This window comes from Pteropus medius, unplaced genomic scaffold, assembly GCF_902729225.1.
Source record: "Pteropus medius unplaced genomic scaffold, Ma_sr-lr_union100, whole genome shotgun sequence".
NCBI lineage: Eukaryota > Metazoa > Chordata > Mammalia > Chiroptera > Pteropodidae > Pteropus > Pteropus medius.
Window position 1 is genome coordinate 8,244,707 of NW_024350927.1, and position 15,822 is coordinate 8,260,528.

The 15,822-nt window shown below is 42.6% G+C and overlaps 1 protein-coding gene across 16 annotated transcripts in view; it reads right to left on the reverse strand.

Annotated features, from left to right (window-relative positions):
* Positions 1 to 15,822, reverse strand: part of CAMTA1 (calmodulin binding transcription activator 1) — a 784,924-nt gene that overhangs the window by 743,593 nt on the left and 25,509 nt on the right. For 13 of the 16 annotated variants that reach the window (XM_039842316.1, XM_039842302.1, XM_039842305.1 and 10 more), the window contains exons 2-3: positions 14,601 to 14,670; positions 9,618 to 9,736 (exon numbers count right to left, since the gene is read on the reverse strand). In XM_039842316.1, coding sequence (XP_039698250.1) covers positions 9,618 to 9,736; positions 14,601 to 14,670 — 189 coding nt within the window. The remainder of the gene's footprint in view (positions 1 to 9,617; positions 9,737 to 14,600; positions 14,671 to 15,822) is intronic. The other 3 variants (XM_039842311.1, XM_039842317.1, XM_039842312.1) reach the window with 1 other exon arrangement.

A 15,822-nucleotide genomic window follows, 5' to 3' on the forward strand; every position in this document is an offset into this window, starting at 1 on the left:
GTAACATTACAATAGCAAAGGCACACTCTGAGAAAGAAACAACTGATAAGCTGGACTTAATTAAAATTAAAAATTTCGGCCCTATGAAAGACATTTTCAAGAGAATGACAAGCCAAGCCACAGACTGGGAGACAACATTTGCAAAACACATCTGACAAAGGACCGTCATCCAAGATACACAAAGAAGTCTTAAAATTCAATAAGCAAACAACCTGATTTTTAAAATGGGCTACAGACTTCATCAGAGAAGATATCCAGATGGCAAGTAAGCGTATGAAAAGATGCTCCACATCATACGCCATCAAGGAAATGCAAATTAAAACAACGAGGTATACCTATTAGAATGGCCAAAATCCGGAACACCTGACAACGCCAAATGCTGACGAGAACATGGAGCAGCGGAAATCTCAGTCATTGCTAGTGGGACTGTAAAAATGGTACAGACACTCTGCAGAGACGGTTTGGCAGTTTCTTACAAAACTAAATATACTCTTACTATACAATCTAGCAATCGCACTCCTTGGTATTTACTAAAAGTAGTGGAAAACTTATGTCCACACAAAAATCTGCACACAAATCTTTATATCGGCTTTATTCATATTTGCCAAAACCTGGAAGCAGCCAAGATGTCTTTCAGTAGGTGAGTGGATAAACAAACTATGGTCCATCCAGACAGTGCAATATTCTTTAGCGCTAAGTGGAAATGAGCTACTGGCCCATGAAAAGCCATGGAAGAACCTACAAGGCCTATTACGAAGTGAAAGAAGCCAATCTGAAAAGGCTACCTGCTTGCTGCATGATTCCAAGTGTACGGCATTCTGGAAAAGGCAAAATTAAAGAGACAGTGAAAAGGTCAGTGGTTCCCAAGGGCTGGAGGATAAACAGTAGAGCACAGAGGACAGCAAAACAAATCTGTGCCACAATGACGAACACGTGTCATTCTACGTTCGTCTAAACCCACAGCATGGACAACGCCAAGAGTGAACCTTAACACACACACACACCTGGATGCACTTTGGGCAGTGATGATGTGTCGACGCAGGTTCCTCGACTTTAATGTCCCACCCCAGTGAGATATGCTGACAGTGGGAAAGGCTGGGCCCACGTGGGAGCAGGGCATAAATGAGAACTTACTGAACCTTCCCCTCAATGTGCTGTGAACTTCAGACTGCTCTAAAAAAATCTTATTTGAAAAGAGTAAACAGCAAAAAATTGAAGGTGTGGCCTGGGTTCAAGTGCTTCTGCCACAGCCATCCGAGAAGGCGAGCCCCTCAGTCACCTGCTCCCTCTGACTTCAGGCTCAGGTGGCTCTACTTCCTAGACCAGGTAAAGCTACTTTTCAGCTTCCTGGTTTCTTCGACATTGGAACCTCTCTTTTTCTCATAAACTCCTTTGGAATCATAGGGAAATGAACTCAGTGCTAGATGAAACTTGCCTCAGAATTCCACCTGGGCTCTCCCAGTAGCCCCACCTGGATGCAGGTGTACACACACACACACACACACACACACACACACCTGCTCAATCCTGTCCAAAGCCCCAGAGCTGGAGCTTCTCCTACTTTCATTTCTCCCCAAACGTAAACTGCAGGTTCCTTAAATTTTACATTTATTTCTACTCTCCACCCCTCGGCAGCCCAACGAACACACAGCCACGGAGGTCTGAGAAGCCTCATGGAGCGCACACACCTGCTCACGATATTCTCCCGCACGGAGGAAGCGCTGCCCCACGCACACGCTCAGCTGTCGCTGCGCTCACCCCAGCCCACCCCTGTGCTTTCTCGACCACCTAGAAAGGACTTCTCTTTGTGATTTTTTTTTCCCCATTTTTTCCAGCTTTCTAAAAGCATTAAAACTGGAAACTTAGGTCATATTTCAGGAACTTCTTTTAAAATCTTCAACTGAACTTCATAACTACCAAGAAAACAGAATTTATCATTAGGAACATTTGGTAGGTAGTGCTGGAAAGACTGGAAAGCGGGTAGACAGGTAGGCAGGCAGGTAGAATGGCATTCGGCTTTAGGGTTCTGCTGTTTTCAGCTATGTGTTACGAAGATGGAAAAGGTGGAGATTATCCATCGTGCTACCTCTTCAAAAAAGATCACAAAAATTGGACTATGCCTCCACACACCCCTACCACTGCCACCCACACTCGGAAAGGGCTTCCTCTGCAACCAGACAGTAACAAATACGCTAGGTCAATGCCGAACGTCCGACTCCCTGCCTCGTAGGTGCGAGACTAGAGAAGGGGACCCTGGACAGCTCAGCTGCAGCCGCAGCACCAGACGCACCTGAGCCGTGGAGGCAGCAGAGCTCAGACCGCATCGGAAAGTCCTAGGAGGCTGGGCTTCTTCATCCAGGTGGGTTTTACTGAAACTTGGTAGAAATGGCGCCCACCCAGCCTCTACCCCAGACCTCCCCTCGGGGGCGGAGCCCAGCCACCTGCGTTTTAACAAGGCCAGTGTCCAGGTGCAGCTCGGCCTGAAAACCACTAAGCTAAGGAGCGCCAGCCTTACTGTGCTCTCCCTCGTCCCTCTCAGCTTCTTCTCCTTAGGGAAAGGCACCACCACCACCGTCTCCCACCACCACTGACAAAGGTGGGACATTTTAGCCCCGCGAAGCCCAGCGATAAAGAGTCCACACAATGCACAGTTTTAATGCAACTAGAAACTCCACTTAAGCCCTTTTCATCCAACTCAGAAAAACATGGGACCAAACTGGATCCTCGTTTGCACTTTAATATTTTTTTAAAAACAATCTCAGGAAACAGCGCTATATGTTAAGACCTGGGCAAAAAGGACACTGCTCAAATTTCAAGTCCAGTGCGAGACAGGTCATGAAACTTGGAGAAGATACTACAGAAGAACCTGGAAGCCTGAAAAGGGGCTGCGTGCCCCTGAGGGTGCCACCCCCACCAAGTCTAGAGGATAGAACCCTCCTAGCTGTCGGCTGATGAATGTAGTACAATCGGATCATGGTGTCTTCACTAAAGACCACTGCATTGCACATTTGGAAAACAAAAGTGAATGAAGAGATGATTAACAGTAAAAAATAAATGGACTGCCAAGCTACACCTACCTGAAGTTCCCACAGTCCCCAACGACTCCGAAAGCGACCGTGACCTAGCCCACACGGGGAGCCATGCGGAAGGCGAACCTCTAAACGTCTCAGCACAACCACCAAAGACTCCAGAGAGGCCAGGCAGGTGTCTCACCGGACACCCAGCTGACTGGTGGCAGAGCCGAGACGACACCTGCCAGTTCCGTGTCCTTACCCTCTCCAAGAGATCAGTGATCTTGGGTTCAGTAAAAAGTCTGAACTTCCCATCTGAATTTAATTTACAATCTGAAAGAGCAAAACCCATAGCAAACGTATTCGAACACACAAATTCACTGCTCAAGTTTATGACCTGTGATGACAATCGCCTGGGTACCCGACAGGGTCATTTAAGTTGTTCTTGGACTAATGACAAGAACCAGAAGTGAACTTAAGAATAAATGATATATCTGCGCCAAGGCCTAACGTTAGGCAGACACGTAAAAATGCTTGCTGAGCAAAAAGCAGTTTCCGAATAGTTCAGTGGGAGACAGGGGTGGGGTGACTTCAGGGCACGTGACAGAGCCACGTGCCAAATTCAAAAGAACCTGCCTGAGAACAGTCAGTATTATACTCATGTTGCAAGAGACAATTTAGTTTTGGCAAGTGATCCACTGCATTTAATTAATGTTGTTAATATAAATTTTATTAGTTTTGTGGTTTCTTTTTATGCAATGTATGTATCTATTTGAGTTTGACATTTATAGAAGAACTCCAAGAATTAAGAAATTTATACTGAGTTTTCTGTGTTTTTACATATTTCATCCATTCGACAAATATTTACTGAACACTGGCCATGGGCCAAGTATTCTTCTAAATGCTATATTTTAAAGTAATATCATAATAAAAAGAAGTTTTGGTCAAAACTGAGGTGGGTCCACAGGAATTCTCTTCCTTTAAAGAAAAAGTTCTTCGGCATCTTATTCGAATTTTAGAAACATTATTCTACTCTCTGCAGGTAAGATCCGCTGCTCTTACCAGGCATTCATCAGGGCCAGACCTACCTGCACTGATCCCTCCCCACCGGCCTTGCCTTACTCCAACGTCCCCTCTGCCTCTGCCGCCACCACCGATGCAGGCTGTCCGGCGGAGGGGCACGCACGCCCTTCGCCTCGCTTCGAACTAAGTTCAACAGAAGAACTGTATTAACCCAACTGCTACAAAATCCTCACATTTAATTTGAAGTTTGGTACCAGATACTGCATTCAAAAATCAAATGGTGTCGCTCTCAAAACCTGGCCCTCTGCGCTCACGTCTGCATCTTCCAATGTGCGATGTAAGCGGGAGGGCCCCGCCTGGACGGAGGCCCTGCTCGGAGTATTCCCACGAGGGCACTGCCAACGCGGGCGGGGGCCCGCCGCGCCTCGGGGTAACTGCTCCCCAAGCCATCAGGGCGGAAGTGCGTCCTCCGCCGGTGCAATCGGAGTGTTACACGCACTTCAGTTCACATTTTGGAAATTTGAGAAGTCCTAAGTGATCCCCCCAAAAATGTGGGTCTATGCTGCAAAAAGATAACATATAACTCCACTAGCAAAACCAATCACTGAAAAATCACTTCCCTAAACATAGAACTTTGTAAGTTATACAAAGAGAAGAATCAAAAATACAAAAACACGCAAGAACATATGCCTATACGCACAAAAAAAAAGATGATTAAAGAAATTTTAAAAGGTAAGGTGGCTTCTTGTTAAAACCAAACAACTTCGATGAAATATAATTTAATAATTCTCATGGTCTTCAAGTTTATTTTTCTTGCCTAAATATAAAAAGTTGGAAAAAAGTATTCAAGATTTAAAAGAGGGATTCTCTCCCTATAAAAAGCTTTATATTTCAAATCCTTCGGTTTCTGGGGTTTCAAATACACCCGTCTGCATCCACACTGCTCTGTACGCTGACACTCTGACCATTAAAACTAAAGCTGCCACCAACTAAAAACCTTTGACGTGACTTAAAGATCAGCACGAACCAGATTTCTATTTTGTTTGCTTACTCAGAGAAACTTTATATTAGAGAAAAAAACAAACGAGCATCAATAGTTCAAAAACAATAGCACACAGAAATGACCGGAATGCATTCAAGGGGCAGACGTTCGTTACGACGGGTCCGTGGTCCTCCCTCAGCTTTGCCTTGGTGGGGACGCCGCTGGAAACTCAGACTTGGCGACCGCAGAAGGCTGGAGCGCTACTTTAAGTCAAACAGCTAATTAACGACTAAACAAAAGAAATTTCAGTCCCCACAACGTATATGGAGTACTAATATGTGTAATTATGAAGTAGTCATTTGTGCAATCAGAAGGTTGCATTAGCATAATAATTTCTGGCTCTGGGCCTTAAAAATATTAACTTAAAATGCATAAACCTTATAACCGTTCACCTAATGAAGATGTGAATACCAAGCTGATTATAAATAAGAGTTGGTTCTCTGACAAATGTGCTCTGTGTTTAATACATTCTTTCTCCCCTGCCCTGGATATAAAAATCAGGCCTAACCTCCAGTTACCCAGAGGTACAAAATTTTTACTTTTAATATATCTTCTTCATTACCTGGAGCCCACATATCAATATTCACTATTAACAACCAAAAGTGCTGCCCTAAGAAATGAGGTTTTGGTGTTTTTTTAAATCTTCATGCAAAAATACATTAAGTTTATGTATAATACTTGAAAATGCAAGCTACAAAGAAGCCGAAGAAGTCTATAAAACGAAAAGAAAGAAAAGCCACTCAACAGCTGCGGGACCTTGGGCAAGTGTTGGAAAGTATTCCTGAGGACAGAACTGTAGCGGGCTGAGGCTCCAAACCCAGGCTGGGGGACCGCACCCAGTCCCACCACCCAAATTTCTTCATCTATGCTATGAAGACAGTCACAAAACCTATCGCGCAGGATTAATTCAAGCAGTAAAGGAGGTTATTCATGTGAAGGACCCCGTAACATCTAGCATACAGCAGCTGTTCGATAAACGTTAGCTGCCATGATTATGTTACCATGTCCTTTATCGACTTCAGAACCTGCGGGAAGCGTGTGTGTGGTGCAGAAAGCATCTTCTAAAACTGATTTGTTTTTAGAGACAACGCTTATTTTGCGATTGCAAATAGCATTCAAGAAGGGCAGGAGCTTCTACCTATCCCAGAGAGTTAGAAAGATCAAGAGCAGCTTAACTAGGCCTCGAGACCTCTCCACCACCTAACAGTCTTCCTTTCGGCTTTACCAAATGTGTGCCTAAGGACCCGCAAACTAATCCAAAACCAAACCACAGGCTGGTTTTGCCGAGCACAGTAACATGGTCACGGGTCTTTAAAAGCCTAGTCAACACACAACAGAATGAACGTTCCTAAGAATTAACAAGCAACACAGAAGAATTAAGCTCAGGGAGACAGGCCCTATCAAGTGTCCTATCTCGACCAGATTACGTAACCACTTTTTACCAACCCGCCCTCGTCTGTAAATGGAAATATGACGCATCTTGTAAGACTGTTATAAGGCTTAGAAATAATTATATACGGCACCCGGTCACCAGCAAAGAACGAGTGCTCCATAAATGGCAGCATCTGAACGAGCACGAACTCACTCTCCCTCTCTCACCAAATACACACAGCATAAAAGTTGGGTCTTCTCAAATAATCGCAAATATTAAAACACAGTTCTGAGTAAAGGAATTTCTCCAAAGTACATTATACCCAGGAATTCAACTGTGCACACCCAGGAGAGAGGGAGAGAGGGGGAGAGACGTGGGACACGGACATGGACACAGATGACAGCCGACATCTCACAAAGGCATCTCCGGCCGCCAGTCTACATCGCGAACATATGCTGTGCAGAGAGTTAGATGGAAAACACGAATCAGCCGTGCTCTCGACTGCTCTTGTTCCCAAACACCTCTCCCGGTGACAGTGCCTTGTCCCTGTGAGGGGGACCTAAAGAAACGCCGTTCCACGCGACAGCTCCTGAACACCAGCCGACCACTTCAAGAGGTCCCCCATCAAACACAGCGCTCTGCTCCCTCTCCAGAGGGACGCCGGGCCCCTCACGGTGGCAGCAGGGCGACATCTGTCTCCGGGGTGACTGACTAAAGGCACTCTGCCTTCCAAAGGGCCACCAAGCCTGTGAGGCGAGTCCACGAAGTACGTTTCCTTCAGATTTTGGTGCCAACACGAAGGATGGCAGGCTGAGGACGTGGGAAGATGACAACGCCCAGCAGATCAAAGGAGTGCCGAATCGGGGCACTGATGGTTTCGTTCCTCCTGCTTCCCAAGCCAGTCAAAAAAGAAAGTGACAGTCCCCATGGCCACACACCACCGGAGTTAACAACGGCTCCTAATCTGCGCCTTCTGCTGTCGCTCTAAGATTCCCCTATTTTTCCCAAAGCCAAACACAGACAAGAAAAGAAGCCCAGGTCCTCCACGCAGAAACGTGGGCCGGCCCTCCAATTCGCTTCTCGGGGTTGAGCTGACAAGTAACCGAGAGAAGGATCACCAGGAACGCCTGCCGCTGCCAGCCGAGTCCCCTCTGCTGCCACCCTCCGCTGCCACCGCTGGCCCTCGGGAGCACATTCCCCTCCCGTGTTCCGCCAGGGGTCTGCACGCCTCGGGCCCGGCTTCACACCTCACCGGGCACAGAGGGCGTGGTTTCCCACTTTGCACTTGGACTTCAGCATCACGTGACCTAAGCCAGTGGTTTCCAGGAACTTCTGCGTCCTGGGGTCCCGGGACGAAACACAGAACTACTTCTGTTTTCCTTTTAACCTTGTCTTTTATAAATATGCCTTATTGGGTGTTTGATAATGTATCTAAAATATTAAAATGGAACATGTCAAAAATTTAGAGGTAAACACACACAGGAAAGTGGAAGGGTTACGCTCAGAAGCTCCAAACCAAAGAGGTTTGAAAACCGATGGCCTAAATAATCCACCAAATAAGTTTCTGACACTGTTACCTCCAGCTTTAGAAGATTCTTAAGACCACCGATTTTAATTCATTAAGCAACTGCCGGTTTCAAATATAATTTCAAGTCATAATTTAAAAAATGGCCAATTTCATATAAACTATAACGCTGAATAAAATACATCGCTGTTATGTGTTTTGTTACGTTTATAAATAAACTGGAGCTAATATGTAATACTATGGTCTCGAATCCATGTTTCAGGGAACGCTAAGAAACACACTGAGGTTTTAAATAATTCAAGACCTAGCTGTGACCTCCTGAATGGCTCCCAAATCATACTATTTTGCTGATAGAGTAACGATCTACGATGAAGACTAATTTTCAGCATATTTACTTTGTTTTCCTGTCTAAAATGTTTGAAATAGTTAATAAATGACTGATTAAAACAACAGGCCTCTAAACTAGCTAACGTTTGCCAAAGCGAAGCATTCTGAGGGGAAAATGTAATTTATGCAAATAATCAAAATATATATACTTGAAAAAAATTTAAATCAGTTGAGATAAGGTAACAAAGCTTTGAGGTTCTAGTGAGCATGTAAATCTGTCAGCTGGGATAAGCATAGAGACCTTCATCCATGTAACCTCTTATAACTCAAATCGAAGCATCAAGAAGAGCGAAATAATCTTTAAAAAAATAAGGGTAAACAGGCAGCAACGATTGTCTTCTCATCTCTCTTAACAAACTGCGCGCCCGATACAGGGCTGGGTGTTATATTTAACTAAACTTGGAAGTAAATGTTGAACCAGCAACACCAACTGATTTAGACCAACTCTGCAAAACCAGTAATTCCAGCCATTTGAATTAAAGGGATAAAATTCCCAAAGTGATGGACACACAGCCAATTCTCATGACCACGCTAAATGGGTATTACCCTAAATTCAAATATTCAGATTTCAGAATAAGACAAAGCAATCCATCCCTCCTATTAAAACTCCCCCAATTAAGATCTACAAAAAAGATCGTCCAAAAAATAAAACTTTTTATTCATTCTACTTCATCAGCTTCATCTACTTCATCAACCTTCTTTCTAATGCGATGCCAGATATACAATCTACCACACGGCCTTCATGCTTTGTAAAAATTCCTATCGTCATGGTTAACCACTTCATTCTCCACGCAAACTCCCTTCACCACAGAGGCCTAAGAGCCGTTTTGCTAGTAAGATGCCCGCCCTCCCCAGTTCTATGGAAACGTCACACCGTCAAGACGCTGCACGTCGTGTGGACACTGGGCTGTGTCTTTACTCATTCATGACATACACACTGATGTTCCATGGAGATGCAGGCAGAGTTAATCACCAAATGCAAGACGCCAAAATGCAGGAAAACACAAATATAGGAACTCATGCCACCTTAGTAAGTCAGTCAGCGTGCACAGTTTATAGTTTCAACGCAAGCCAAGCAGATCAGAGATAGTTCAGGAAAACATATCGGTTTCTGTCAAATCCAGATTTATATTCTCATTTACAACTTCCTAGTTCAATATTTTGAATTTAAAGCTAATATAAAATAGTACTATGCAAAATGACCTAAGAAGTTTGCCCTTCAAGAAATTACACCCCTAAAAATAGAAATTTATCTACCTCATTAGTGTTCCAACGGTGCCTCTCTTTGGGTAAACTTGAACATTTCGGCAGACATTCAAGCAGCTTTTTCGGTAAAAAGATTTTTACATGACTACTATTGCTGTTCCCATGATCATCTATAAAGAAGAAAACAATAAATTCAGAGAAAATAATAGAGAAAATCTCCTGTAAAGTATACTGGCAAGGTCAGAAACGCAGCTCAGTTTAGTCAGCGTGAGACCAGGGGCCCCGCTCCTCTTAGTTACGACACCCGTTTGCACACTTAAGGGACAGATGGCAGCAGGATCTGGTCCAGAGGCTCTAAAGTCAGGCAAGCAAGCGGACAGGGACTACCCCAGCAGCTGCCCGAGGCCAGGCCTTACTTTTAAAGATTCTTTCACCAGGATTCCCTGAAGTACATCAAAATTGCGAAAGGACTGAACCTCACAAAACCCAGAAATCTTCTACTGACCAGTTGAAACAGTTTTCAGGTTTTTTAGGGAAGAAGAATTATAATAAAATACAACTCTTGTATTCATAAACTAATACTACTTCATCCCCTAGAATACAAATGAGACTTCTCCTTTCGAAAGCAAATTACAAATCTTATAAGCATAAGGAATTCGAATCTGCAATTAGCTATCTAGGTAGTACAGAGGCTGGCCATTCTAGCCTACGTGCAAAAACATACCATTTTAATTAACTTGATTTACATATACATATCATACCGTTAATACAGTTCATCAAAATACAACTCTCCCAAATTAGTAAAAGTCCATTACTTTCAGACTTGATGGTATGTCTCACTATCTGATAATTGATCTCTCTGATACTTTCTAGAAGAGATCATTTCCTTTATGTAGGATTGCATTCATTTATTAATTTGCATATCATTTCCTGTTTCATTGCTGTAACAGGGTCCCTTTGCCTAGCTCAAAAGTTCTTGCCAGTTTGGGGGCATAATTTAGGTCAAAGTTTCAAATTACCCACTCCGATTTTGTTGAACACTAAATGGAAGCCCCAACATCCAAGGGGTACAATGCATAACCAGGTTCTAAGGAGCAATGCATTAAACACTAGAGACAATTTGCTCCGGAAAGTCTCGGAGGAGACAACTTCTTCTGATATTAGTAAGGTATAATAAAAACGCTGAACTCCAATCCAAATTAAGAGTCCAGGATTCTGGCCCAGTTCTGCTACTTTCTAATTGTGTGACCTTGGGTAAGTTACTTAATATTTTCGGTTTTCCCAAATCAAGGAGAATCGATAACCTCTAACTCTCCTCCAGGCACAAGTCCCTATAGAATTTACTGTCATCCAATGATTTAAAATATCTTACAATTAAACAGCCTTATGTAGGCATACAGGTCTTAGTTAATAAAGGTAAAGGTGAAATACGACTTATTTTCCGAGTCATTTACTCTAATGTTTAGCATAGTCTATTTTTTTGAATATGTAAAAAACATAAAAGAATAAATATCTTCTACAGTCACAATAAAATCCTCTCCAAACATTTTTCATCTGATTTACACATTTCTTCTCAAGGAAAAGATCTTAACAGGAAAATACTGGGCATAGAAATAAAGTCTAAAAAAATTTACTACATCATATGGAGATATTTTATAGGAGGAGCTTAGGAGAGTGTTAGCGTACTAAATCTTATTTGGTCCATGAACCACACAACCAATTGAATTATAATGCCCATCCTCTATTTCTATGAGCAGTATAAAAACTTGAAAAACTTCAAAACTGGCTGCTTTTAAGAATCCAAAATTTTAATTTGATAGTAAATAAAATTAAACTTTTTAAAAACCTTGCTATGAAACCAAAAATGTGTTCGACTGGGAGAAAGTTCAAAGAAAGTTCTGTATTAATTACACCCTATAAAACCCTTGTAACTTCAGGTGCTTACGCACCCCACACTTCATCCTCCGAGGGAGGGGCCACGGGCCATAAAACTTTAAAGCACAGAACTCCACAACTCAGGAGCCCTCGCCGCCTTCCCTTCTCTCTTCTCTTAAAGCGGTTTTCTTCCCATTTTTTAAAACCTTCAATGATGTGTACAGTTCTGAATGTAGAGGTGAAACTCTAAAATCTATTCTCAATTCAAATATCCACCATTTGCAGGGTGCCTTTTATGAAAACTGTACTACGCTAGGTGTTCAATCAATGGGCGTACCCTGAGCTGTATGTGACCTGTCCTATCTCTGAGAAAACGATTTAAAATATAAATCTGAACAATAATAACAGATTATTAAACCTTGGCTTCTATTTCTGTGCGTGATCACAGCCTGATGTCAATTATCGGTCCTCGAGGAACCAGCTGTCCTGTGGCATATAGAGCGTATGCATATGTACATACATGTGCCTTGTCCTGCATGTGGACGCATGGGGGTGGGGTGGGGAGGACTCTTCTCAACAGCACAAGTAACTGCTACAGAACTGTCTTCCGCTCTGATACCGCATCAGGCAGCAGTGAATTGGCCTGAAGGCTTTCGGAGGAAAAGGAAAATGGCCATGTAAGCACTGTCTCAATCAAGTTCCTAAATATAGCACTTTATGGGGATGTACGGCCATGGGTTCAAAAGGAAGGGGAGTATGACAGGCCAATGAGTTCCCCTTAATCAGTTTTTAAACTGTGCTATTTCCAGAATTTTAGGTTCATGCTGAATATAAATTGGATGTTTTTAAGAAACATACAAAGGGTAAATTTTCCCACTGTGCATTATGAAGATGGCAATTTTAATACTGGGAAAAGAATATTAGGAACTCGAACAGGCAAAATGTTTTGAAAACTCTCATTTTCAAATTTCAGTTTTTTGCAGTTAAAGTGAAATAAAAAGTAACTTTGCTTTTACATTGGAAAAGAACTGCTCACACGGCTATACTGTATAAAACTGTTTTTTAATTAAAAGCTGGTTTTTCATGTTTTTGGAGTAACTATAAATGATACGGTAATTAGATAAATACATGTGCCAGTTGTTAAACCCTTGTCTCTGTACAAGGATTGTAATAATATCTTTAGCTAACAATAACAGTAGGTATACACTGGTTTCAAACGCATCTCAGTATTTAATGCAAACAGTTAAACTGTGACATTGCAAACTGGAAGTGTCAACCAAATACGGTGAAACATTTCATTATCATTATCTAGCAAAATACGCATGTATGATATATGACTTTACGGAATAATTTTCTAAGCTCCTTCACAATAAAAATAACCAGTGAAGCTCTTGAGACTGACAGATGACTTGCTCGGCTGACAGCTCTTATTCTAGTGAATGGACCATCCTTTCCAGTCAACCTTCAAAAATTTTCCAAATAATAATTTTAGAGACATAGTATAATTTAACTAAAACTTTCTTAAATGTACAGAAATGCTCATTCGTTTAATCTGGCAAAAAGTAGAATTCTTGTTTGCAGGTCTGATTTCAAAAAATCGGGATTCGCATTACCAAATCCTTTCTTTTTTTTAATCCAAAGAGATGTATTTGACCTTTTTCTTGGAACACACTGCTGACTTCTGCAAGGTGAATTGTAACTTTATTAACTCTAACCTGGAAATGATGTATCCATTTTATTTTGATTCATAATTAATAAAAATTAAATAATTTCGGTTCTGTGGGTAATCATACTGTTATTCAATCAAGTTGATTATGATTAATCTCTCAACCTCTAGACCAAACTGTTCAAAATAAGTTGGTATAACAGCACGTCAAATTGCTAAATCTTATTGGGAATATATTTGATCAACAACTTGGAGTGGTAAAATTAAAAGGAAGCTCTACAATTTTCTGTTTAGCTCTAATTATTATGTGCTTAGATCTAATTAGTAGGATAGGAACTGATTCAGGAAAACATAACCACATATTGTTACGTCCAAGTCAGCACAGTGCTCACAGCAGCGAACACTGCCATTACTAACGTAAGACCTTCAAATCACTGTTCATCCAAAATAAATATTAATTAAGCACCAACTAGGTGCCAAGCATTGATTAGCATGATTTCTCTTTATTCTTTCCCAAAAAGACTCTGCAAACTGAATTAAACTCGGTTGTAATTATCCAAACTAATTTTAAAGGTTAATAAAAAACAAAATGAATCGTTTTTTAATAGAAAAATGTAACTAGTTTTGCTATTTAATAACCCTTTCCTCTCCTGAGAATGTGTGATCGGCATATGTTATCCTTTGTTTTCAGGGGGCCTAGTTTTACCCTCTTCCTGTCAATCATACTACCAAATCTCCGGCCAGGTCAACTCATAACTCAGGCTCCATAAACGTCTATTTATCTGCATTCACGTTTTCAATCTAAAAATACATGGGGCGAGAAGGGGCAGATGAATGGGGACACGGGAGCCTTGCAATGGACCACTTCGGTTTGGGTCGAGGCATCTTCTCCCGCTTCGTCTGATTAAATTTCAGTCTGAGCTACATGGGATCAAGCAGATCCATTTTTTACTACTTGTGAGGGAGTAAGCAGCTGTGGGACTCTGTCAGGCATCCGGGACGGATTTTACATGGTGTTCTCTCATTTAATCCTCAGAATAACCCATCGAGGCATAATTATCCGCCCCCATTTTAGAGGAAGAACCAGAGGTTCGGATTAATTTGCCCAAGATCCACAGCTAGGAAGTGGCCCGAATGGGACTCAAACATGACCTGTGGCTTTTCCCACACGACTTCTACTCTAGGTCGCCCGGAATGTGACACCAGAATTACAGAACTCGCGTACTGGCATCTGACACTTGCAGGGCGCTTTGGATGCCATGTGGTTAGACCCTCTGCCGTTTTCAATCCTCGCAGAGACTTAATGTGGGGAGTATCATTTCGCTGCCTCCAAAAGGATTAAGTAACTCATCGAAGATCACACAGCAAGTCACAGGCAGAACCGGGTCCTCTCAGCCCTGCTCACGGGCCAGTGTCACCACACTGCAAGGACAGCAACGCTCTCGCTGCCAAGCCCACCCCTTCCTTTAAGTCAAAAGCTTGTCGAGTCCTACCTTCTAGAGGTGGCACGGTGTTGAGAACACAGTAGGTGCTAGTTCCGCAGAATACACTTTGGGAAACGCTCTAAGGAAACAGAAAATAAAATGTAAAACTAATCTTTGCAAAAGACACACACTGGCTCTTCTGTGGTCTCCCTGCCAAGGATGCGCGACCTGCATCTAACCGCGAGGAGCCACCAGACGCACCCCCGCGAGGACACCCTACGACAGGACCGGCCTGCGCTCTGCAGGAGTGTCGAGGTCGTGAGAATCAAAGGCCTGACAACTGTCGTGTGCTGAAGGAGGCGGAGGAGACAGCCGAGGGAGACCCGCCCAGGGTTCCGGCTGGACCTCCGTGTACGAAGGCTGCCGCTGGGCTGGTGACAGGCCAGGAGGACTAGAGCAAGAGCTGTCTCGTCATCCACGTCCTGACTGGATTACTGTGTCGCGCTTACGGAGAACGTCCTCGTTGGTGGGAAATACAAGAGTATCTGAGGGTGATGGAGCATATCGGAAACTTATTCTCACATAGTTCGGAGGGGAACGAGTTCTCTGCACGCTACCTGTAATTTTTCTGTAGGCTTAAGAGTGTTTCAAAATTTAAAATATATGTGTGTAAAAAAAGACATACACTGGGAACACGTATTACTTGTGTGATTTTTTTTTAAATATGGAGCACACGTGGCGTACACACGGTAAATTTTACTGAGAAGAATCAATGCCATGTTCATTCTGCAGGTCAGTCCGCATTCGGACATTATTAACCATTTCCCAACAGTAAGCCCAACACCCGACTCATTCAAAACAATCTACTGAGTGCCAACTAACAGTATGGCAGGTGGAGAAGCTCAGGAAGAAGTTGGAAGACCAGGTGTCTGCCATCAGGCTGCTTCGTGCAGATAAAATTAAAGTGTTCATACAAAATCTACACGATAACTTTTAAGAAAGGGGAAAAAACTTCTGTGAGTCTTGCCAGCCAATTACTTTCAGTCAGAAGAATAGCAGAATATCCTTTTCGTTCGGTTGCAGTATTAAATTTGGGGATTATTCATCCTGTATTATAAACCACACACTTATATACTTAGAAAATCAAGGGTTTACAAGTTCAACTACCTCAACGCTTTATATTGAAAATACAAAAAAGCTCAGCTCTCCCACTTACTTGTCATCCTTGGGAAAGTAACTGAACCTCTGTTTTACCTCATAAAAGGTAGAGATGATACCTCACTCTCCCAGC